Source organism: Argiope bruennichi, chromosome X2 (genome assembly GCF_947563725.1).
Source record: "Argiope bruennichi chromosome X2, qqArgBrue1.1, whole genome shotgun sequence".
In the NCBI taxonomy this organism is placed as follows: Eukaryota; Metazoa; Arthropoda; class Arachnida; order Araneae; family Araneidae; genus Argiope; species Argiope bruennichi.
Genome location: NC_079163.1, coordinates 10,037,465 through 10,064,537, shown reverse-complemented (window position 1 = coordinate 10,064,537; position 27,073 = coordinate 10,037,465). Strand labels below are relative to the sequence as shown.

Genomic DNA, 27,073 nt, shown 5'->3' with positions numbered 1-27,073 from the left:
TCTGCTTTTACTTGCATTTATGAATCTTCTTATTAACAATACTGTTGATCATAAAGTTACTTTCATTACTGATAAAAAGACAAACTTAAATGAAAATTCAGTTTTGCAATACAATGCAAAACTTAATTTTCATTTAAGAAATTTTGCCTTGACTGAAATTCATTTTTATAATCGTGCATGTGATTCTGGGAAACATTTTGTTGGACTGCTTCTCAATACAAACTGTTAGATTATTTTGAGTAAAACTTTTACAGAACTTAATATCAAAGATATTTTTAAGATAAAATAAATGAGTATCATACTTAAGCAATTGTAGGCCATTACTGTAACTGTACTGACTTATAATTTTGTTGCCTAACAAATGATATCTACAGTCTGTATGTAAAAAGTGATATAAAATCATATTAACCCATAAAATATTTCACCTATATTCTTAAATTGCAGTGCATTGATGGATTTTATACATTTAAATATTCATAATTTAGAAATAATTGCCATGTATGTTGCAATTTTATCCTTTTGATTGTATAACTGTATGGTTTAGCTTGAATCTCTTTTATTATTGCATTTGTTTCTGTGACTTTTTTTTTTTTTTTTACAACTTTCATTTCCTTATGGTTGTGTATGTTCCCCACTGAGTGTACAAAATTAATGTATTTTTGCTCAACTATTTGAAATAAAATTTTGAACAATAATTCTGGTTTATAATTTCTAAAATCAATGATTAATATAAATTATTTCAGAAATGTAAATAAAATGGTTAATTATTTGCCATAATATCAAGTTCAGAAAATGTATTTTATAAAAAAAATTTATTGCTTAATTTGTTAATTAAAAATTCAAGTTTGCATAATATTCTACAATAAAAGCATGAGAGAGAAAAAGAGTGTATGACCTGGGCTTTAACACTGGAACTATCAGACTAGTCAGTAAGTAGTTCTAGTGTTAATAAGGAGTAGCTTGTGGAATTCTTGCAGGTAATTTTTTTGTGTAAAAAAAAAATTGCAATTATTAGTTTAATTTTATACATATTTAAACCCATTAATAAATTTAATGCAATTTTCATTTTTTAACATAAAATTTGTTTATTTCTTTGGGAGAAGGGAGTATTTGTATCAATTTGATAAAAAAAATTACTTCTAGTCTCTTTATATGGAACATTTAATAACATGCATGCCTCTTTCCAGCACTGACTGTACATAAATGCTTGCTAAATTGTTTCTTTTTTGAGACTTCCATTTCTGTTAGTACAAGGGTTCCAAAACTTATATGATTAATTAATGCATTTTAAAAATTTTAGTTTAGATAAAATTTGATCTTTTTTTAATTTTCTGCTGTTAAATTTTGTACCTGAAATGAGACGTTGAAAATAGTCCAAGTTTAAGAAACCTAACTTTGAATGACACATGAGCAGCTTGGAGAAATGCAACTTAGTATAAAAATATGAAAATTATATTCACGTATAAAAAATATCCCAGCTCATCTGTTAGGTTTAATCTCTGCTATTCCTTGAGCTCTTCAACATTAAAATAATTTGGGATATTACATGCACTGCAATTAATTTCTAAAACCAAGCAAGCGTCAAATTTAAAACTGCTGTATTTTATTATTTAATAATAGTATATAATTTTTCTTGTAAAACAATAGGAAAATTTTATTGCACGATTTAAATATTCATCCACAGTTGTGTAAATCTCTATAAATCATAAATAAAAACTCCATCTTTTTTGCATATCAACAGTTTAATAGAGTAAACTGTTTCATAAACTTGCTTGTTTTTTAGATTGAAGTCTCAAAAAGCAGTTAGGATGAAGAACACGCAAATGGACTTTTTGAATAAACATTTGTCAGTGTATCACAAAAACTTTTATTTAAAAGTCGTTACATATTTAACAATTACATACATTTTATTAATACCACAAGATGAATTTTAGTTACCAGGAAATCAACTCGCTTGCTTCCAAAAACACATTCTTCTTTTTCTTTTCAACCTGTCAAAAAGAAAACTAAAACTATTTACTAATTTTTAAAAAAATTCAGATATAAATTATATTAATACATTGTGAATTGTTGATTAAGAATATTTGAACACATTTTTTTTTATTATTCTGCATAAAGTCACAGCAAATTGTTCCACTTAAAAAAAATCGTTTAAAAAAGTGCCAAGAAAAGAATGTGATTTGAATAAAGATTAGAAAGAGTTTCATTTGCAATGAGTTTGTCAAGTATACTTATTAATAAAAGTTTGGCAATTAACAAAAAAAAAAAGTATAAATTGTGTAGAAATGATAAAAAAAATTATAAATTCTTATATTTAAAATCATGTACCTTTCCTTGCATCTTCATATTTATGTATTATACTGTATTAAATTAAATTATCAACCAATTCTTTTGGCTTGAAATCTTTTCTATCAAACTTTGACGGTGACCCATAGTTAAAAAATAAGACTTCAATGCAGAAATGCTTTCTTAACGAAATCTTAGGTTCCAACCTACGATTTTAAAAGTCCTGCTTCAGTGTGTGTGTATATATATATAATATGCCTATACTAGTAAAACTGAATTCATTGTTTGCCATTAAAATATACTTGCTACTATGAAAAGTTTTGTTAATATTAAAATACCATTTTTTAAATTCATAGAAAACAAGGATAAAAATTGTCAATCAATGAAATAAATAGTCGAGATGAATGTTTTATTTAATTGCTATTGAATGCAATAAATAATAATTTTAAACGTAACAAGTTAAAGTTATGTTTAAAATTATTAGTTATAACAAGTTAAAGATTTACTTTTTTTCCCTTCAGAAATCCATAATAAAATTGAGAAATTTTTATTGGCTCAGTCCTTTAAAAAATAATGCTTGGATATTACTGGACTAATAGAACCCATAAATTTGAAAGTTTTTATAACAGTTGAACAAACAATGAAAAAAATTACCTAGTCTGAGGAGATAAAATTAGTACTTTTATATCATTTATAAGGGTACAGTTTGAATGTAAAGATATTAAAACCAACAATTGCACCACAGAAATGATTTCATTATTCAATAATGTTAAGTTTGTAGAAAATGTAGTAGTTAATCAAATAGCGCTCAGTATTCTTTATAATCAGCTTATATTGGTAGCTTGATTAAGTATTATTTTTTATTTTAATTTCCATGCATTTATTGCAGTCAAACAAAAGAAAAAATTGTACTGTGATACCAATATAATAAAGCATGGCTTTTCAGCTTACAAATACTAAGAAAATAAGCAATAATTTAATTCTACTAGCAGATAATTTGCTAAAAGCTATTATAAAAAAATAATCAAATAATGAATGAAAGAAAATGCTATGAAAGCTGTATGCTGCTGTATTGTATTTTTAATAAAACCATACAACTTAGTTTGTAAATTAAAAGCTGCATCACTATTCATTTTAGGAATATAGAAATTTTCATATATTTATCAATTCGATGATATATTTCAAAAGGTCAATAAATTAATATAAATCGAGGAAACATAAATTGTTACTTTTAAATTAAACATTAAATTTAAAATGCATTTAAACAATAAGAGTGCCTTGTAAAAAGATCTATTTTAAATTATCAAAAAAATAAATGCATTAATTTTATGTAAATAAGTTGCGATTGCTTGCACTGCCTCAAGATATAAAGGCATAAATGTAATAAAACTAGCTTTCTTTAGTACGGGAAGCAGTTTTTCGTTTTAAGCCATCTATCTTAGGCATGTTTATGCAGAAAATGAAAATCCTCTCAGCCTTAAATTATCTAAAATAATGACTATTTAATAACTTCAATACATTTCAGAATATTTGATTCAATAGTAAAATAAAGATTCAATAAACAAAAAAAGGTTTTTTTCACTAAAAATTATCACACATAAAAAACATAATACTTTAATTTCAGAATCATTTTACAATCAAGTAAATGTGATTTATTATATGAAAATTCAATAAATAATATGTTAAGCAAATTGAAGGGGAGAGGAATTTCAATATTCTGAACAATCAATTTTTACTGTTTGAAATTGCATCAAAATTTTAAATACCATATTTAAACAAACTTTCACAATCATCTACAGTAAATTCATAAAAAAAAAAAGTACTGATGATGAAATATTTTTTTAAAGCATGACTTCTAATAATTTCTTTCACACACACACAAAAGCAGAAAATGTGATTAAAAAAGACTGAAAAAATACCTAGTGCATACAGCAGGGAGAATGGTTATCAGTAGTTAAATTTCAACAAAACTCTTCATTACTTTCAACAATATGTAATGCTTTTCCTATTTTAATTTCCTAGCTTTAAAAAAGAAACTTAAAAACATATTGTCTTGAAGTTAAAATGATTGATCAGTTGTTAATGTCTTTCTTTTCTTTAATGAAATATAAGTGGCAACTTTTGAAAAAGATTTTAAATCATTTCTTTAAAAAATAAAAACCATCAAATTTGTAGAACAAACCAATACTTAACAAATCTGTTAATGTAAAGAAAGCGGGAAATAAAAATTTCTCTTTGTTGTGTAATCTGTTTAAGTTTTGTTATTGACAAACTAAATATTAAAATTCGTCAGATACATCAGATCTAGGATTTTTTTTTTTATACACCTTCACATAACCCCTTTTATTACATGAAAAATATACCAAATTAATCAAAGAATATCCGAGTTTAGCTAGATCTGCAAAAAGCAGAATTTCTCTCACTCTGTATAGCTATAAAAAATTATCGAAATTTAACAAAATTTAAAGTGAAATAAAATCTTAGAACGGAAAGAAATTGCTGACGTCTAGGATGCTGTTGGAAAGATCTATATTGGTGATTAGAAATAAGAGTATTTGTATAATTTGAAGCTATCCATCATAGCTTCTTAAAGAGATCAGGTCATCCCAGAAAACAACATTTTTTCCACGAAAGCACTGAGGATACAATATATAATTGCCATATTGTTGATACGATGCAATGTTTTTGCAATTTTAAAAGCTTGACTATCAAAATTCATTTCATCTACCATACTAATTGATAGTCGCCCAAAGTAATAATCTTGAGAAAATTCAAAATGCAGTCATAGTTGACATCTCATATAAGAATTCTCAACTAGGAAAATCAAACTGAAATTTGGTTTAAAAAGAAAATGTCATTCATATTAATTTGAAAAAAAAATGTTCATTTATGATTGAGACATGATTTATCAAAAATGTAAACTATGATCTAGACTTCTAATAGGCAATGTACTTTTTTTTTTTTTTTTTTGCAATATAAGAATTCATACGATGTTGAAAAATAGCTCAAAATGTTTAAAAAAGAACTGTAGACACAGTTAAAAAGGTCCTCATAACTAATAATGCATGACAAAGAAATGCCTTGGATATACAGTACACTCCCGATTATCCGCGGAATTGGGTGGTGCGGCCGCCGCGGATAATCCGAAAAAAGCTAAAAACGGGTATAGCAAAAGAGAAAACAGTCATTCCAACTTTGAAAAATCTTTTTATGTACAATAAAACGTCAAATAAACAGCAGGAAATGTTTAACTAACGCTTAATATTTTCGTATATCACTCAAAACTAACCTAAAATGCATTTTGTTAATGAAAACAGAAAAGTGCTTTGTACTTACGAGGCGTCAAGGATACACAGAAAAATTAATACATATGTATTGTTTTAATACTGTAATGTATTATGTAATTACAAAAGCATAACTGTAAAACTACACCTTTTTGAAGAAATCAGTCATTTGTGTTTGCTTCTTGCTTTTGAAGCATTTTCTCTTTGCTTGGAAGCAAAAAAAAACTTAGTGCAGCAGGCGCAGATAATCGGGAGTCTACTGTAATTTAATAAACTGTCATTATTTTGAGTGTGGGCATGCATTAAATTACCCATTACCACAATGAAAGAATTCCATTCTATTTTAAAAACATAAATCCCTTAATTTTGAAGGAAAATATTTTATCTATAAATTGATTACAAATATGACAGATAAGTATGGAACGGTTTTGTGATTTTTTTTCCGTCCAATCAATTAACTCATATTCTCACCCACAAAAGAAAAAAAAAGTGTATAAAGAAAAAAACAAATTTGATTCATAAATATTATCCTGGTATGGGTGGAGTTAGCATTTGCATAAAATATTGAGTACCTATCGTCACAACTTCGGAATAAGATATGATAGTAGAATTTAATTGTTTAAAGCCATATTTACTACATTAAATATGGCTTTTGTGACTGGATGGTTGTTAAATCCTGTAATGCACAGAGAAAAGATAACCAACTCACTCATCTAGAGTTTCATCGAAAAAAAGAAAAAAAACTACAAACATGGGGGAATAAAGAATAGACATCAGCCAGGATCAAAAATTGAAAGTTGAATGTAGCACTGGAAAAATGACGACTTAGAGCAACATCAAAGAAACAATTTTGGTACCATGAGCGCAAAATATATTCTGTATAAGCTATTTTGTAGAGTACCATGAGGCAGTTGAAGATTTTGGATTTTATTTTGCGGGAGGAGGGGGAATAGCAAAAATATTTTTCTTGAACATTTAAATTCACAAATTTTCAACTGAATTCATATCTGTACAGAGAAAAATAAATTTCTAGTTACTTTGCTTATTGATTAGTCTGATCATCATTATATTCCACTTTTATGTCTAGTGCAATGAGCTTAAGTCAGAAGTGGTCAATTTTTCTAAATGGAACGGAGCATCATAAATATTACATATAAAAAAATTCTCTCACTTATTTTAATGACTTGTATCTTAAGATAAAACATTAAATAGTGAAATATTCAAAAGAAGTTACAATACATCTGGATCTGAATTCGGCCTGTATAGAGTTAAAGCAAAAAATAATATCAAGAATTTTTGAAAATAAAACTTGCATACATACTAATTTATATTTTCAAAAAATTCTTAGAAATTCAACATGAAAAAAAATTACTGCTAAATTAATTTTGGGTTGCAAAAATAAACTATAATCGAACCTGCCATAATACTGTCAGTATATAAATTATACAAAACTTTTTTTGGTCTCAAAATTACCAATTTTGACAATGTACAACATCAGAATTTTAGAATAATAAAAGACACTAAATGAGTTTGAAAAATATTTATTCATTGTGCTTCTCAACTGCATTTATATACCTGGTTTCAAACATAAGAGTAAAATAATTATCCAAAACAGATCAAAATGACACATAAATTGAAAATCAACTTAGTTTCTTGCAAATAATGCCAATTTCTGATACAAACAATATTTCTTTGTCAGCAATACTGAGCACTTTTTGTCTATTGACTGCTTCAATACAGTTTTATAAAAGCTAAGGTTCTCAAAATGCTTAATTTTTGAGAAAAATCGCCCTACACCCTTATGTTATCGTTCTCATAACAGAAATTAGAACAAAATTTTACTATTGCCTTCTCAGTAATTTCACAGAAACTTGTGGGTTTTGATGGCTTTTTTGTTATTTATATCTTTCAATCTTAATAAGATGTTAGTAAAATAAATAATACGCATAACATTCTAAAAGAATTTATTATAAAACTATAAAAATTCATACATGAGATAAGACAAATTTGCCAGATAAATAATGAATGATAGTATGAACAGTGGCAGCTCACCCTTTCAGAAATGGGCAATCCCACAAAAAATATTTCTCAAGAATAACAATTGAAATACACTTTTAAAAAAGCAACTTTACTCCTAAGTAGTTCAAAACTTTTATTTTATTTTTAAAAATGCTGACACATCTTTTTTGATAAGGGTCTTCTAACAAAAGAAAATTAGTATTTTAAAATAGATGCGTTTCCATCATAACAATGAAACTCAAACTAAAAATAGCGGACAAGAAAAGGGGAAGAATCAGACCAGAGCTGCAAAGTAGTATGACGTAGTAGTCTTTCAACATATTACTGAATTTTCTAGATGAAAAGTGATGAAATAAGAGTGAAAACAAAGATATAAATTTTAAAAATAATGTCGAGAGATGCAAATTTTTATTTCTAACAGACTATCTATCATTGAGTATAAAAAATGATATCAAAGCCCATTAATTTTACTGCTCTAAATTAATATAACTATAAAATCCCAATAGTAATTACTAAGGAGCTTAGATGTATGATTTCCACATTTTATATTCAGACAAACATTATAAAGTTTAAAATATACAATGAATTTATTTCTCAAAATATATATATTATTTCTAAGAAAGAAATATATTAATAAACACTTTTTATTGAAAAATGGCTAGCTCATTAAATGATCATATTCAGGGGTGTTTGTGGGACCCCAAAAAATCCCCTGAAACTTTTACGGATTTACTACCGACATTTTGGAGTTTCGCGAAGGGGGGGGGGAGAAATGAAAAATTACAATTATGAAGTATTGAAAGACCTAATTATAAAAGTTCAATGAATGACTTTTTTTGCAAAATTAATAACCATTAATTTTGCAAAATTAAGACCTTTGAACCCAGGTCACGTGATCGCACATCTGGTCGAACGAAGTCTCTCCCTTTTTTTTCTGCCGCGCCTACTTGCCGAAAAGAATCCAGAAGAGAATGTCCGAGAACCAGGGGAATGAGTCATAACTAGCAAAAAGGAAAGAACAAAAAAGAAGTTTTTTCCCCCTTTTCACGCATTATCACTGCCTTTGGAGAAAGAAAGGAAAAGTTTTCACCACACACACTGACCTTGCGTTTTCTGCTTTCAAAGCAAACAAAATTACCCAGATCAAAATAAATAATTCATTATTATTCCTACTTCCTTTTGAACGACGATCCCCGGAATTTCCGGGTATCGAAGTTCAAAATCCCCGGAATTCCGGGGTTTCCCCGGAGCACAAACACCCCTGCATATTAAAAAAAAAATATTGAGCTATTTTATCATAAAAGGTACAAAAATTGTATTTCAAATTACAAGGAATTTATCAAATAAAATAGATTGTTTTGCATTAATCTCATTAATTATTAATGCAGATTTTATTCAAATTATTGTAGATTCAGGATGTTGATGAAAAATACTTTATCTGTGTAAAGAAATATTCAATTTATTGTAAATAAAAATTATATAATCATTAGTATGTAAACATTTTAAACTGGGCATATATTTAATATTTTGTTTGTATATGATAGAAAATTCTTGATATGAAGAAATGAAAATGAGACAGTAATTAATGAAATAATTTTCTCTCACACAATACTCATTCGTTTTTTATTTTAATAACTTTGGAAAATATTGAATAATGATTTATGGTATTCATGTACAATACCATCTTATTCATCTCTATAATCATATTCTTTTAAAAACGACATAATCCACACAGACTATTTTTGTAAATTATGTAACAAAAATCCGACAAATTAAGAAAATGAAAGAGTAATTTTAATCTGAGGTGTCCATTTTTTAGATCGTATGGTTAATATTAATAATTAGTAAAAAATATTAATTTGTATATTTCAATTATTAACACTTCCCACATCTGGAGTACAAGTCAAAATGATCTTAAAAATGCATTTAATTATGTATTATTATGCAAATTATGCATGCTCAATAGTTGCAAGAAAAACCTTATTATTATTTTTTTTTTAAATACGCAAAGAAACTTAAAAACTTGGTAAAATATTGCGCACAGCAGAAAAATAATTAAGACATTGCTTCAAAAAATACTTGTAACTAAAATAGCTCCCCAAAAGTAAATTTTAAAAAATGTAAAGTAATAAGAGACCATATTAAGAATAAAAGCCATACTAAGAATAAATTTTACAATACAATACAGAATTTGCAACACTAGCAAATATTTAATGCAAAGAACATTTAGCAATAATACATAGCAAAAATCCTACTCAAGCTAGTAAAAGAAAAGAAAAAACAATAAATTTATACAATAACTGCATTAGGGATTCAAAGATACAGAGGAATAAACTAACATCACAAAATATATCAAATAGCATTATAATGGTTTTAAAAAATTATGATAAATTATAAAATGAATTTATGAAGCATGTATGCAATGCTGCGAGAATTAAAAAAATAAGGATAATAAAAGATTTGGAGCTTAAGAAATTTTTAGGAGTTTAAATCACTAAATTGAAATTACAGATTTAAAAAAAAAAAAAAAAAAAAAAAAAAAACTGTTATACATAACTTGAATAAAGGGCTACATTTCAGCAACAGGCGATTATCATTTTTTTACAAACAAGAAACTGTGCAGCTTCAGCATTAACAATGGGTAATATATAAATTTTATTTCACTCATTCGATTTATCATATTTGACAATAAAGTAAAATCTGTCATAAATTAAAAAGAAATGTTGCATAATATGTCTTAAAAGTCAACATAAAACAATAAAACGATTTTTTAACTAAATAAATCAATAATCATCTATTATTTTTGGTTGATAAAAAAAATACACCTACCATACATTTAGAAAAACCAAAGTGTCTATATGAAATATGTCCGCGTTTTAATGTGAATTATTGCTAACCACCGAAATAAAATTATGCTTAAATATTTTTCACATACTTCCCCTTCTGCAATAATATGCCATCATGCAGTTTCAAATTCTCACAAAAGACGATAAAATCCAAATTTTTTAATGGATTTCCAAAATTTTGTTTTTTAGACAATTACTTTGCCAGATAATAGCCCATTCTACAAGCCATCAAATGATTCACTGATCCATTAAATGTCAAGAAAAGATAAAAGATGATATTGGGAGTGATAAAAGGAGGACATATCTGAGCGAGATTAATGATATATTACTCAAACCAGAAAAAGATATTTTATCAACTATCATTCAATTCTATTAATATGCACACTGATCTCCTTCACTCGGACTTCAAACTATTTCGGGGAAAAAAGGTTTCTAGCCATTTTATCAATTGTTTAGAAAATTTTTTACAACATCTTCAGTTTTCTTTCATTTCCTAAATAAATATGCTATTATATTTTAGTTACAATTTTAAATGAATGCTTATTCCCAGAAGCAATTTATCATCTAATAATTTTATTTATTTGACATATAAAATCGTAATTTTTTTAACTATAAATTCTAAATTCAGATTTCTCAAAGAGAGCTAATTCCAAGTGCATTAAACATTGATGTTTAGCATTCATACATTATTTTTTTTAACCTTCAAGAAGAAAAATCATCCAATTTTGAACAAAGTAAGAATTTGGACACTACAAGTTTGATAAGCATTAACAGAGCCTAATACAAAACTGCATACATAAAAATGATTAAAACACTAACATAACTTTAAAAAAATCGCAAGATTATTCCATCTTTTCGAAAAATTCATTCAAAATCTTTTGCTAGAAATATTTGAGAAGGAAATACACTTTCTGATGGCTACAATTACAACTCAAACCGAAACACATGAATTTATTATTTTTTTTTACTATGACAATATAATTTAAAGAAATTAAAAAATGATTTTTAACAGAAAAGATGCTACTTTTCATGTCACTTACGAAATTTTTTATAAACTAAGAAATCAGCTATCATACATCATCCAATTGCTGAATTCATATACATAATATTTTAATTGCTTACACATGCTTCTTTAACTTAAAAGATGCAAGATACCTCAAAACTTTCAGAATAACAACATTACCCTATCTGGACAATATTATGGTTTATGAAGAAATTTTTTAAATAATTGCATGCACATGCATAACATTTAAATATGGGTAAGGAAACAAGTTCACATATTAACAACTACACAATTTTATGCATACTGAAATACAAACTTCAACTAATGCTTTCACTGTAACTTCATTTTATTCTTCGCAGACAATGCTGTCACCACTTAGAAATGAAAACAGCATATTCATTAGAGTTAGGACAACTGACATTTAAGTTCTTGAACATTGAATGGTTTTCAATAATTCGCCAAATTGAACACACATTTATATATGTTAACTTTTATAATCAATTTACTCATGAAAAAAAAAAAAAGATTCAAGGGATCTTCTTTTGAAAAGTATCTTTAAATTAATATCTACAAACCTTTATGAAAAACTATGTATACACTCACAAAATATGCATGCAAAAACACAGATAGCAAAACACTGATAGAGTTCTACAGAAATCGTGGAAACGATCTTCAGTTTCGCTAAAACCTCATAACAATTTAATGGCACAAAATACAGCAATTTTATTAGAATTTGTAACTATGATCAAGATATGTATGACTTAGCATAAAATCAACTTGAAATATTCACATAAAAATTTATGACAGAAAACATAATTCATAGAGGGAGAAAACTTTATGCAACTGATGTTTCATAGTTTATGGTCATCATGAAAGACTTAACAAAAAATTTTGGCCATTTCTACTAATATGGACTACTAATGGGACAATTATTACACCTTTTAAAGAAATTACTTGAGATCAAATCTGGTGAATAAATAAATTATTTCAGATACCATTAAGGCTATCTTTTTTGAGAAAATTTTTTTTGATGTGTAGAGCATCTTGTTTTATCAAAACATTTCACCATAAGATTCATAACATATTTTTCTCTGTGAATTATTGTGATTAAACAAATCTTAGGGCACTGACATCATTATTTTATAAATTAAAATTAACTCCTTATTCCTGCATATTCCATACAACTCACGAAAATATCTATCTATTAAATATACTGCCACTCAATTCCAAATATCAAAGTTATAAAGTTAACTTTGAACTCAAAAGCCGGACTGAAGTTATTTGCAACATATCGAAGATATACAGAGTCGATTCTATTTATCAGAAGAAAGAATGCCACAAATTCAATAAAATACCAAATATTCAAAGAAAAATCTCAGTTTTTTCATTTAAAGATTTTACATTTACCTCAGATTTTGTCACCTCGCTTATTAATTTAATCTAGATGAATAAGAAAATTCAAATTCTAATTTCATTATATTTTTCCTTGAATCACACAAATTTTTATTCATAATACTAAAAAAAATATTTAATATAATCTTTTATTTAATTTCGAAAATTAAAATCTTTTTTTCAACTTAAAAATCCAAATTTCATTTTGAAAAATGATAATATTTTGTTTTAATGCTATAGTCAAAACACATTTAAAATTGCATAATTAGGGAACAAACAAAAATGTATAGATTTCGATTTGAAACAGCTAAAAGTTTCAGCTCAATAGAGAGCGATTTAAAAACTCATCGATTTTTATAAGATCATAGAAATGTTCGGACAGGCAAGTTAAATGAGAATGAATGTGAATTTCTCATGTAGCAAAAAGTTAAAAATTAGGTTATAATTAGTTTTTTATAAAGTATTTAAATTTATCTGTTTAAATTCCCTGCCCCCTGTTTACAAAAAAACAACAAATTTTTATTAGTTCAGATTTCAATTTTTTTTCTACTTATATTAAAATATTTGTCCATAAAATGAATCAGAAATAATCACGAACAAACTATTTCTCAAGACTCATAAAAACACTGAGTGATTAAATTCAAAAAGAATGTCCAAATCTTTTCAAAGATTTAATCCGACTTTAAAGTTTTATAATAAATTGGTTAATGTTTTGAAAAGTTACCTTGTTTCATGCGACAAATAGTTAAACCATGAACTAAAAGTTTTTAATGATATATTTGTCTTTAATATAACTTTTTTAACTCTAATACCTTTTTTGCAATGTTATAATTAAGAGATAAATATTTCAGAAAGTGTAGAGAATCTTTAGAAAAAAATCCAAAATCTGAGAGCAGGTATTCTCAAACATCTATATATAGAGGAATTTATACTGAGAGCTGGTACTCTCAAATATCTATATATAGAAGAGCTTATACTGAGAGTTTTTGACGATGATATCATTTCATGATGAAATTGTTAATTCAAGATTTTTAAAAAATAGTTAAAAGTCGAAATACACATCACCTTGCAATTCTTTTACAAAATTAATAGTTCCATTAGTATAAAATACACCTTTAGATTCAGATCAAAACATGCAGCAACTACAGAAACAGTTTAATATAAATCAGTAACAACTGAAATGCAATCTACATTCAAAGCAATGGATTTAGATTAGCTAACTTATTAAAAGAATGCTAATCATGGTCCTACAATTATATTTATTCAGATCTCCAATCTAATTTTGAAGATTACTGTTAATTGAGGAGCAAAGCTATACATATCACAGGCAATATCAATTTCCTTATATACTACAAAAATTTAACATGCAGTTTTTATTATGCATGAAACAAATCACAAGCTAAAGTCCAGATGCTTATTATTTTCAGAAAATTTATTCATCAAGCAACAAAGATAAATACTATACATTTATGTGATTATTTCAATTAATCACTTAGTTGTAAAGAATATACAAAGTTATTAAAAACATTTACACAGTACCAGATAGATTATACAGATTTGTTCATCTCAGCTGAAATCAAAATGCTGATGTTGTACATGAAACTTTGCAAACATGAATGAACATAGTTTGCAAAAAATTAAACTGTTAAGCTTCACAATTCACTGCAACTATGAAACAGTTAAAATATATTTATAAATTCACAGATGAAAAATATAATGTCATTATTAAGTAACAAAAATAGCTTGAGTGTATTATAAAGCATAATAATTTTACAAATGGAAGTGAATTTTAACTTTTTGAATAATTTTTATAAACAAAATAACCAATGCCAATTATAAGAACTAAACCTAAAGAAAGTTTAATAATTGACCTTCTCTTCTCCCACAATTCAGCTTCTTTTTGCTTTTTCTTAATGTTCTGCACCATCAGAGCAGTTTTTTCTTCCCTTTCTTTACGTACACGTTTTCTCAGCTCAGTCAAACTGAAAAGAATAAATTATTTATTATTGAAAAAATAGAGTCTTATAAAATCATTGGCATACAAAATATAAAACAAATACATTACATATACATGATTAAAATTACGAGGATAAAATTAAGTCTTTCTCATGCACAAACAAAAGACATGGCTAGAAGTTAATCAAAATTGAATCCAACATAACCTAACTCTAGAATATTCTATCTCTTATCATTCCTAGGAAAGATTTAACCATTCTGTGAAATTGTTTGGAGACTAACAATATCTATTCTCAAAAGTTCTGTTAGCTTGTAAACATTGGCAGCTGGAGCATTATAGCCATAGAGGCACTCAAACTTAAATTTTGCTTTTCAAAAAATTAATTTTGAATAATTTAATTATTAATTTTATAAATATTTTATATGATATAGACAAGTTTTGGCATGAAATTACAACTAAGCAATTATTAATTACAACTGAACTTAAAAATAAAATTTTCTTATTATTTCCCTGTAGTCTTTCATTTTTGTTTATAAAACTTTAAACAACTTTATATAATTTATAAAATTTATACAACCTTATAATTATTATTATTTGATCCCACTCCCCACCATTTCTAAAGCTATATTTATGACAGAAACTTCTTTACTTCACAACGACCTTGTGGTAAAATCAAAGGCCCTGCTACAAGATGTGAGAAATAATAAGAAATGGGTACTGAATCAAATGGAAATCCTTTGAGAAAAGACAATCTCTCTACAAAGAGATGCATATAATTTCCCTTTCTGCATTTTACATGAAGATTGGAAGCTTTAAAAAGGAAAAAAAATTATTCAGCTTGGTTTTGGACTTAAATACCACATACAAAATTAAATAAATTAGCCAATGTATTCATACAAATATAGAAAGCGGGAGAGCTGCAGTTTTACAGCACCTATAGACAGGCTGCAATTATTTGTAAAAATCCGATTTTGAGGTACTTCAATTTAACCTTCAATTTTCAAGAACTACATTTCTGAAAAGCTTCTGTAAATGCAGTTTCTAAATAATAAAAACTCGAAGAAGCTTTCCCTTTTTTTAACGATGTTTATTGAAAATAGCCTCTTTAATTACCACCATCTACAGCGTTAATGGATCATTCGGACCCCTCCGTAGTAAGCAGCTTGTTCTTTTTCAGTTTTTGGCTATATGAATCTTAGAAATGGCTTTGTATCACAGAATTCACGTATTGTGAAGAAAAGATTTAAATTAAATACAACACTATCGAATTAATTATAAGATATTTTGCTGTACAATTATTTGGCACATTATAAAATTGGAAACGTTTTGTATAATCACTTATAAAGATAATACGAATAAGCCAATGAAAAAGATGAACTACAATTATGTTGGAATGTGAACATTATTGAAAATAAATTATTTGATAGGTGAAATTACGAGCTTATTTCTTTTAAGGCACTGCAAAATGTGAACTTCATTTTATTTTTATATTTCGAGATAATCAATTTTTGATAGGCAAGATAGCTATTTATGTAGAATATTTCGAGATTATAATTGCTTGTAATTTCTTTTTAAAAATGTTTACTGCTACTTTTATACATCATATTGGTTGCACTGTTCTGCTATTCCACTGACTAAAACCATAACTGATTGTGTTAATATTAACATGCCGAGTACAAAATCGAATATACCTTTAAACTTAACATAGCTCAAACCTTTTGCAATATAAATAAACAATAGCATTTCCCACTACATTATTATGCTTAGAATGCATGCTAAAAATGTAATTTTTTTGATGAGTACTTTAATTATTCATTGCATTCTTGAGAAATACGCTTTGTATTTTTCAGTTTTGCATATAACCGGCAATTATAATAAAAAAGTTATTTTTACTTATAAAAATTACGAAAATGCAAATAATTATCAGATAATTCAACCAAAGTAATATTGGACATGGTTTAATAGGAATTTGATATACATGTATTAATAATCAATTATAAGCTAAACACATGCTTATAACCAATAATTTATTTGTAATTACTATTTTTCAGAGTAACATAGTTTCAATATTATTACACTGAAAAATAATTTCGGAAAATATCATACAACTTTTCTCTGTTTGAAATTCTGATATAGATCAGCTTTCCCCATTTAAGATCAGAATAATTGATATGGCAACACTAATACTGCAAAATTAAGGAACAAGGAAAAAAAGCAATCCGTTTTCGGTAATTCCACAAACTTAAGAATGCTTAAAATTTAAAAAACAGTCACTAAAACTTAGCTTACAAAACTCAGTAGCACCAACACTGATTAGAGAAATAGTTGGCTGAAATCTTCTGACCTATAGAATATAATGCAGTAGGGAAGGGATTTTATGGAGCAATGAGGAAACAACAGCAGGAAGAAATCTCCTGACTTATGGGGTATAACAAAATAGGGAAGGGATTTTAAAGGGCAATTCGGACAGAGCTGGCAAGTGTACAAGGGTAATGAAATACTGATTAAATATTGATACGGCTGTTGTAAATATTGCTGTACCAGTACCAATATTTAATAATGCCCATAAACAAAAGGATAAGGAATGATTGCCTGTTATAAAGTTAACACAAATATATATTTAGGCACCATACAACATTTTTAATTTCATCCAACACATTTGATAAAAATCTGAATAATTTCCATTTTAAAAACATTTATCTTGGCCAAACATACTTCACAGCTGAAAATCATTGTTTATATAATTTTAAATTTATTTTTCAAAATGTTTCATAGTAAGCTCTCTTTAAAAAGAGAGAGCAATAGTTTCATTATAAATCTAAAATTCTAGTACTAACTCAAAAGCAATAAAATTTACTCATATTTTTATAAAGTATATGAAAAATTAGAGCATGATTCTTATACTTGATTAGATCAGATCAAAACTATCATTTATCAAATTATCCTTATCATTTAGAGATGTTACTTTGTTAATAGATAAGGTTGAAAAGTATTCTTCTTAAAGCTCAATTACAGATTTCACATAATCACAAATTCAGCAATGCTTTTAATGAAATTGATTAATAAGCAAAAGGCCAGCATTTCCAAATTCAGCTCTAAATTTTGTTAAAATATATTAAACTCTGAAATAAATCTACATGAATAATTATATAAACATTCGTTTGCTTAAAATCTTACATCTTCCGAAGTTCTTCGCCAACTGCTTTGAAATTTTGAAACAACGTTGTATTCGTAATTTTATATACCTGTTATATAAATGGTATACCTGTGACAAGTAAAAACAAGCTTTTTTTGTAAACCAATGCCATTTGTTGGACGAAAGCCCAACACAAGCCTTTTTAATGTTTCTGATTGTATTGTTAAATTGAATTTTCATAGATTTCGAATTATTATCATTTTGATTTCATTATTTCGTGTGACAATGCAATGGAAGTGAGCTATGCGGCTTACCATAGTGTTCATTTTTTTTAAAATATATATTTCTTTTTTCCAACTTCGTTTTTTTTAACTGTGTTTTCCCCCCTTATTTTTCAGTGCAATTAGCGACGGAATTGCACCATGTCAACTGATTTGAATTGAAATATTTTGATATGGTTTTCTTTTCTTTTCTTTTTTTTTTTTTTTTTTTTTTTGTAATAGTTAATTTTTGGTTTGCTTAGTTTTTTTCTTTGTTTTTTTAGTTTGTGCTTCCTCGCAAAAGACCAAATATAAGTCGTCGTATTCGCAGAGCGGAAGCAATGTGATGAGAAATTGCAAATCAAAATGAGAAAAAACGAGCATCAGCAAACGAGCGAAGCAGACAAAGACTGACTCAGTTACGTGTCGAGGAAGTAACATAGCGGCATGCAGCCAGTCGAGGATGCATGATTGCGAGCACAGCGATCACGATACGCAGCTTTCGATCAGCTTCGATCTGAGCGCGAAAGGCTAACAGTTGCTGAAAGATGTCAACGAGAAACAGATCAGCGTCAAATACGACTTCATGCTCAGTGATTACAATCGCCTTGCATATTCTCCATTAGTATAACCTAGTTGATAATTATCGATTAAAGTTACAGTTTGAACCGGTATGTTTCATCGGTGCTATGACTTTAATGTTTCCTAATTTCACGGTTCTGAAATTTAATGGACAAACGGAAGAAATGTGTTGCGGTGCCGGAAAAATTAAATTGCCTCAAGCTGGAGAAACGCCAGGGCCTGCTGCTACTTCGTTCAATATAGAACTGCGTCGTGAAGAAAATTATAACAGCGGTGATCTTCTGTTGTAGGTGCAATCAAATATGCCTAAGTTAATGCTTGAGCAAAGTGGCATTTACGATCTAATAATGCAGACTGTCAAAAATGGGTTTGGTGAAATTTTATTAAATGCGCCAGGAAGAACTGGTAACACGTTACTACTTAGAATGATTCTGGAAACAATTCGATCCGAAAATAACAGACTTAGCTCTTGCGTCGTCCGTAGTAGCAATGACATTGCTACCAGTTGGAAACACTTCTCGTTCCACTTTGAAACTGTCAATGAATATGAAATCATTGAAATTACCATGTGCAACATTTCCGAAGCATTCGGCACGGAAAATGCATTGCAGAAATGCAAACTTGTTGTTTGGGATTAATACAATGGTGCACACAAAACAAATCGTTCGATGTGGACACACAAATATGTATGTCCAGCTGCAAAACTATGGACCAGCTGAAATATTCTAACATCAATTAATGGAAATTCGAAGCAGAAAAGTGCCGGTTATATTTACACAAGCAATATACAGCAGCACTTAGAACAAATAGCAACCAACAAGCAGTGATCGGTAGTCAACAACCACCACAGCACACAAAAAGGCCAGACATAACTCAGCAAGGTGAGAGAATCCACGTAACTATTCATTAAGGTGTCTCAAAACACCCGCCATTCTCCATTGTCTCCTCACTTTAGCTGCAATCAATTGCCTATTCACAACTATAGGACTAGCTACTCAACGCACGACTCGATGCTGCTTCAATATTTGTCTCCAAGACTCAATGCAAGGCTTAATCATTAATCCACTAATCACTTAAGTTCCACTCAATGTTTGCGCTTCACTGGACTGTTCTAACTATTTCATCGCTAACTCATCTCTACCTATATAACTAACTTCGACTTGGACTGCTTGTCTTTTATAGCTTGAGGAGCAAACTACAGACATAATTCGCCTCCTATTGGTCCTATCGACAGAATTCCTGAAGATTCCAATATCATCCATTTTGTCGCCGAATCCGGAGGATCATTGATCAGATATCTGATTAGTATCCAATAGAACTGTCTGTAAAACTATCTTTCCTACGATGGAACTAACTGTGCTGGGAAGCAACATTATATATTTGCAACAATACATTACAAACTAATGACCATAACAAAGAACAATTCAATACAGAATACTACTTAGTGCTCTTTCTTAAACAGTTACACTGTGTGAGATACAATAAAGCTTTGGAGGGAACTTTAACTTAACAAAGATTTCAGCCAGTTGAGATCAAAATGCTTCTTTAAGCCAAGTACTTATTAGGTCTGCTGTGAAATAGCCTATTCCTTGTTTTCTTGAGTAAGATTTTGTATTTAAATGAAGTGACAAGGGAGTACATTTCTAATGTATTTGCGACCTAGCACCTGTCCGATCCATTAAAAAAAAGCTTAATAAAGCCTCAAAAATGTTTTATACTCCATCCCAAAAAACTTCATGTAATTCAATAAATTTGAATAATTTAAAAGTTGTAGTTCATTAAAAGTTGTAACTATCACATACTTGCCTATAGAAATACAAAAAATGGTAGTATATACTCATCAATCTTTATTTCATGTGTCAATTTAATTAGGTAAATTATCTATACTTATATAAAGCTCAATGTGTGTGTGTGTGTGTGTGTTGGCGCTCCACAAGCCAGATCGCTTGTCCTACAGCCACCAAATTTGGCACATGCATACCTTGGAGGTCGGGAATGTGCACCTGGGTCCCTTTTTTTTGAATTTTTAATTAGAATTTTAGTTATTAAAAAATAACTTTCCCTCCAAAAATTCTTTTCATTTCCGCACCGCCAAATGAGTAAGGCTTCAGTTTTTTTCCCACGCTAAAGAGGATAGGCTTAACATATTTACGACCGATTATTTCAAACGATTCTATTTATTTTCTTAGTGTTTGTTCATGACCTTCGTTATATAAGGCCTCACAACTCCCATCGCTTTCAGCCCGTGACGTCATGAGGTTCGATGAATTCTCTAGAAAATTCTGAAAGAAGTGGTGTAAAAGGGTGCGGTTAGTCACGGTAGTCGTTGTCGTATTGAAGTACGGGTAATGTGTTATTGGCTTTGTTTAAAAGTTTTCTGATCTTTTTTCATATTAATTTTAATTTATCGTAATAAAGATGCATACTGCGTGCTGTGTTCCCAATTGTAAAAGTAATTACACAAAAAATAGCTCCAATGTTTCTGTATTTTCGTTTCCAAGCGATGAAAACACTAGACGAGCATGGATCTCTGCAATAAAGCGGGACAATTTCGTGCCAACTAAATATAGTAAGGTAAGTTTGATTTTTTTGGGTACAGTTTTTAGTTAAATAATTCTTTTGAACTGCGAAACATTTTAAATTATGTATAACTTCCATTTATCTTCTGTCATTTTTGTTTACTCTACATTTAGTTGCTTATGCTTTCAATTACTTTGGTATTGTTTGCTTGAGCTAAATAAAAAATTTCTTTGTTTTATTGTTACTTCTGATAGTCATTTTTTATTTGTTCTTAATATTTAAAATGTTTTGTTTCTGCGTCTTTTTGATTATATGTCATACATATTTTTTAAAATCTGACTTAGGCCTAATATTTGTTTCATATTTGTAGGTCTGTGCTAAACATTTTCAAGAAAATCAGTTTTTAACAGTTAGAGAAGCGTTTAATACCAGCACAGGAGAACTTATTCAAGTGCCACTGGAGTGTAAAAGGTAAATTTTTTAGAAATGTTTAATAATTATTACCAAAATCTTACAAAGTACTTGAGAGATTTATTGTTATTATGCTCTTATAAAAAAAGTTTAAAATCATCTAATGAATAATAAAACTTACTTTTGAATTACATATATCATGACTGTAGATTAAAGCAAATTAAACTTATATTTTGTTCTAAAATATTATGTAAAAAAGTTAGATATAGTTGTAAAACAATATGAATTGCATGCTCATATAGGTTTAGAAAATGTAGTTTTTATTTGTTTATCTATAAAACATCAGATTATATATAAAACAATTAATATTCATTATTATTTTTAAATGTCATTAGTTATACACAATCTTTAATTATAAATGAATGCAACTTTTACAAAATGTCTTAAAATTTTTTTTTAAAGTAACGGAAAGTTACTGTTTTTAAATCAATTTTTCATACCTTGTAAAATCAATTGATTAATTAATGTAGAATATTGTATTACTTCAATGGTAGTATAAATAATTATTTTAGATATTCTAACATAACATAATATTTATTTTGGATGAATGAATGTTTCTGTTGATTTTAAATTTTATTATTGACTTTTATCACAATTGTTTCTTTTAATATTGTAATTAACTTTTATTTATAAGTTTGTATTTTAACTTTATTTAATATTATAATTTTCATTTGTCTGTGTGAAATATATAATAAAGATGGAAAACAAAATGCATTTTGTTATTGTCTCTCTGAAAATAAAATGTTATGGTTCAAATAGTGTGCAATTTTTTTTTGTTTGTGTTTTCTATTACTATTTCTGCAGATTGAATTGAAATTAATTATAAATGTATGAATTACATTATATTAAATGAAAACAATTCTTAATGTGAAAAAACAAGCTGTGAAAGTAATTCTTTTTTATCAAAAGAATTAGTTGGTGTAAAATTTAATTTTATATTAAATATATTAATATTTTATTTGAAAGTTCATAAGTAATTTGAGAAGTAAACAATTATATGTTAACTTATAAAACACATGTATTACTTGTCACTACAATAAAAAAAATCATCAAAAGCTTTAAAAAGTCTTAATGATTAATTTAATTTTAAGCTTTAAAAAATATTTTCAGGGGAAAAAAACGATTTTTAACAACTTTTAATAAAATAAAAAACTCCATTAAAACAAGAAAACTAACAATAATACCCCAATGTATATATCTAACAGAGGCGGCGGTAGCAGGGGGGAGGATTGCCCCCTCCCCCCGTCGGCGAGAAATTGAGAGTTTCGTCGGCAGAAGTGTTCACTGTTTCAAAATGATTGTGGAGAATTGCGCTTTATCGAATATGATTATTTAAAAACTACCTTAAAGTTAATATTTGTAAACAGTCGAAATATCCAAGTAACGGTTAAAGTGTTTTGACTATATTTGGCAAAATAATGGATAGGGTGGTAGGTCAATACTATGCCGTATTTTACGGACAATTTTCGATAGACCGACTAGGAACTGAATGCAATGGATGTCGAAAACATTAAGTTCATAGATTTTCATACATCTGATTCAAATGTCTTTCATTAAGCTTATAATTTGCAGTACTTTTAGCAATATAACCGACAAAATAACAAGTGAATAAGATATCGACATGGTGATAGTCTCCTTTTGCAGGCAATTTTTGGTCGGTGAGTGTCAATTCAATGCGGTGAGTGTCAAAGACGTTACAGATTTTCTGACATTTAATTGAAATGTCGTTCATTTATCTTATAATTTGCACTTGCTTTGGCAATATATCCAACAAGTGAATAAGATATCGCATTCTGTCGACAATTTGTCGACTATGAACTGAATATGAATGTCGAAGACTATATCCACAGATTTTTAGACATTTGATTCAAATGTCATTCATCAAACTTTTAATTTGCACTACTTTTGAAAATATAACCGACAAGGCGATAAGTGAATAAGACATAAGGTATGTCGCATTTTGTCGAAAAATTTTGATCTATCGATTAAGAATTCAATGCGATGAATGTCGACGACGTTAATTCCAATTTCTGTCATCTGATTTAAATGTTATAATGTTCGTTCAGCATATAATTTATACTATATTTAGCAGAATAATCAATAAGCTGGCAAGTGAATAAGATGTCACATTTTCCCGACTAATCTTTGTCTTTCGGCTAAGGTTTTATCATAGATTATGAAAAAAAAATTGTTTTGAGCGGGCACTTCGATTACTTGCCAGTGGGATTATTAGAGAAAATGATGCTTTTATATTCATGAATAGGAAGATAGAGTTGTTTTCCATAATTCATATTCAAATTCAAGTTCTAAAATTAATCATCATCTTATTTATCTAATTATTTCCTCGGTAACGAGGAACGATAAATTATTTTTATTCATTTCACCATGAGAATTGTCTGATTAAAATCTAGTAAATGGTTAAACTAAATGTAATAAAACACTTTTTTTATACACTCTTGTGAATATGCATGCTAAAAAGAGTTATTTTGCTGTAGCCAAATTATGTAAATTCGTTATAAATCACAGGAGTAAGTAAATTGTATAATTGTAAATTATTTTATTTAACAGTAGAATATCTGTTTTCTTTTGCGATCTAATTAATTTATCAGGCAACCATTAATGCACAAGAGAAATATTATCGACTGCAATTGACGACAAAAAATAAATATTTGTGATATGGTAGCTTTTTAGCTACACTAAAAGAGTTTATTCAAGTATACACTAAATTTGTTAAATAAATTACTACCTATATTCTCCAGACTCTGCATTCAATATTACGACTATGTAATCGGGGAATGTATCGTTTATATTTTTTTTTTCCTTCCAATTACTATTCGCGGCAAAAACTATATAATTTCAGATACTCCTCAATTTTTAATAGACTTTGAATAACGATGTCTTGATAAAAAGATGATTAAAATAATTATTCATAGAATATTCATAAATAACACATTAACCTTTTGACATACGAATTTACTTTACTTCCTAATTAGATGGCTGATCTTATTTATGACAATTATTATTATTTTAATCCCTAGAATAATATAAGGGCATTTGAAATAATGATGCGTTTTCAAGTGATTTTTTTATTTTAAATTACTTAATACTTTCATTTAATTGCAGATTTAAAATTAAAAATTTAATAATTCCATACGCGAGGCAGAACTCGCCATTTTAAACGAAGGGGTATACAATGACGAGAACCAGAAACCAAGTTAATATTCCTCCCAAAACTTTTTTTTTTTGGGGGGGGGGATATTAGCTTGCAATAACTTCAAATTGAAAAAGTACTTAACCATAAGAACTGAAGTACTTTTGAATTAAAATAAAACAGAATACAGGAAATTAAAAATTTCTAATCTGCGTAGCGTTACCCCAACTGGCGTAGAAAATTCACGCATTTGCGTTACCATAATTGGCGTTGAAACTTCAAGCATACGCATTGTGTTCTGATTGTTGACAACTCTATTTTCAACAGATACGGACTTGGTTTTGAAGGCTTAACATGTTTCCGACCGATTATTTCAAACGACTCTTTATTTTCTTAGAGTTTGATGCATTTAAAACCAAACATTATGTAATTCCGTAAATTTCTTGAGATATTACATAAATTAAGAAAGATACTCTTTAGTGCCCATAAGGTTTAAATACTTAGCGATTCTGTTTTCAGTACTCATATTAAAAAAATGCTTCGTTTCAGTAAAAAATTTTCTTATATTAATTGCAATTTAACCATTTCCACTTTAATGTAAAGCATAAATTCTACGGGAGCTAACAGAAAATTAGATACATATTACGTTATGGCTGAAGGCCTTTATAATATTATGAATGAATTACATGACTATCAAAATTTGAAGCTTTAAAATATGTTGATGAAGAAGCTATTAAAATAGGAGTTACATAAAATATTTAATTATTAAAATTTTAACGAGCATTAAGATTGGCGAACCGACTGGTCGTCAAAGACGGCTAGTAAAAAAATAAAATACAAAATGTTCATTATGGAAATTTAAAGATATGCAATTGTGAAAATGACTCATTAGTTAAACATAAAAAAGATGAAAAGTGAAAAAAAAAAAATCAAAGAGCAAGGAAAAAAGTGATCAATAAAAATATGAAATACCTTTCCAACGCAGGAGAAACAGAACTGTTAAAACTTGTTCCAGTTATTGACTGCTTCATTTCTTCATCTGTAATTCGAGATTTGCATGAGTATTGATTATTTTCCTCAGAGTTTATAATTGCATCTGATTCACTTTGCTTCATGCTAGACAAACTGGAATCACTATTCATAATATCTCCATTAAGTTCAGAAAAATTGTTAATATCAGTTTGAATAGATGGAGATAAATCATCAGAATTGCGAGAACGGGGTGGCAAGGGAGGGGGTGAAACATCTGAATCATCAGTATTTTCAGTTATGTTGCAGTTCTCAGATGAAAAGCAAATTTTTTTGTGTGTCTGGAAATAAAATAATAAATCAGAAATTTAAAAATGTGAGAGATGAAAAATATATAATAACATGTTAGTAATAGATTAATAAGACAAAACTGCATTGTAGAATAAGTCGGAATTTTCTATACTCTACATTGTGTATTGAGATTCTATTTTTTCCCAAGATTTTGTTAAAATTAGGATAAGTGCAATTCCATTGAAAATTAATTTTCTTCCTTATTAAATAAATGCTTTGACTGGACTACATGCTACTGTACATGATTGATTTCCTTGAGATATTAACACTAGCAAAATTGATACACAGAGTATCTCAAAAAAGTAGACAAGCATTTATTTTCTTAAATATTGCACCTAAACGTATAATTTTACTTACAAATTTTCACTACATAATGTAGACGCTTGCATGAACACACTTTCATTTTTATAGAAGCTGATAATAAAAAGTTTAATAAATAATTTTTTTTTATACAGCTGCTATGGTGTTAAAGTGTCAATTAGAAAAATAATTCTCTTACAAACATCTATGCACTATAGTCTCATGTATCTATAAAATCTGCGATGATATTAAAAAGAAAATTTATTCATTTAGCCCACTTTTTCACATATGACTAGTTGCCTTTTGACTCTACTTTTCAGGGATAATACATACCATAATAGGTTATTAAAAGGCAGGATTAAAAAATGATAATGGATTTATTAAATCTTAATTAAAATTCACATATTGATTGAAGTATAATTTCTTCTTGCACCTTCAACATTTAAAGAGAGTTGAATTGCTCTAACAATACTTGCTCACACTCTATCAAGTAAATCATTTGTGACAATAAGATAAACTACTTGAAATTGTCACAAAGATCTGCCA

At 27.9% G+C, this 27,073-nt stretch overlaps 1 protein-coding gene across 2 annotated transcripts in view; it reads right to left on the bottom strand.

Moving 5' to 3' along the window:
* Positions 1–1,853: 1,853 nt before the first annotated feature.
* LOC129960053 (tyrosine-protein phosphatase non-receptor type 2-like) overlaps positions 1,854–27,073 on the bottom strand; it is a 47,912-nt gene continuing 22,692 nt past the window's right edge. Inside the window, exons 8-10 of one of the 2 annotated variants that reach the window (XM_056073102.1) lie at positions 25,880–26,217; positions 14,702–14,812; positions 1,854–1,991 (exon numbers count right to left, since the gene is read on the bottom strand). In XM_056073102.1, the coding sequence (XP_055929077.1) occupies positions 1,946–1,991; positions 14,702–14,812; positions 25,880–26,217 (495 nt within the window). In that variant the 3' untranslated portion in view covers positions 1,854–1,945. Of the gene's footprint in view, positions 1,992–7,095; positions 14,813–25,879; positions 26,218–27,073 lie in introns of those variants that run through there. The other variant, XM_056073101.1, reaches the window with a different exon arrangement.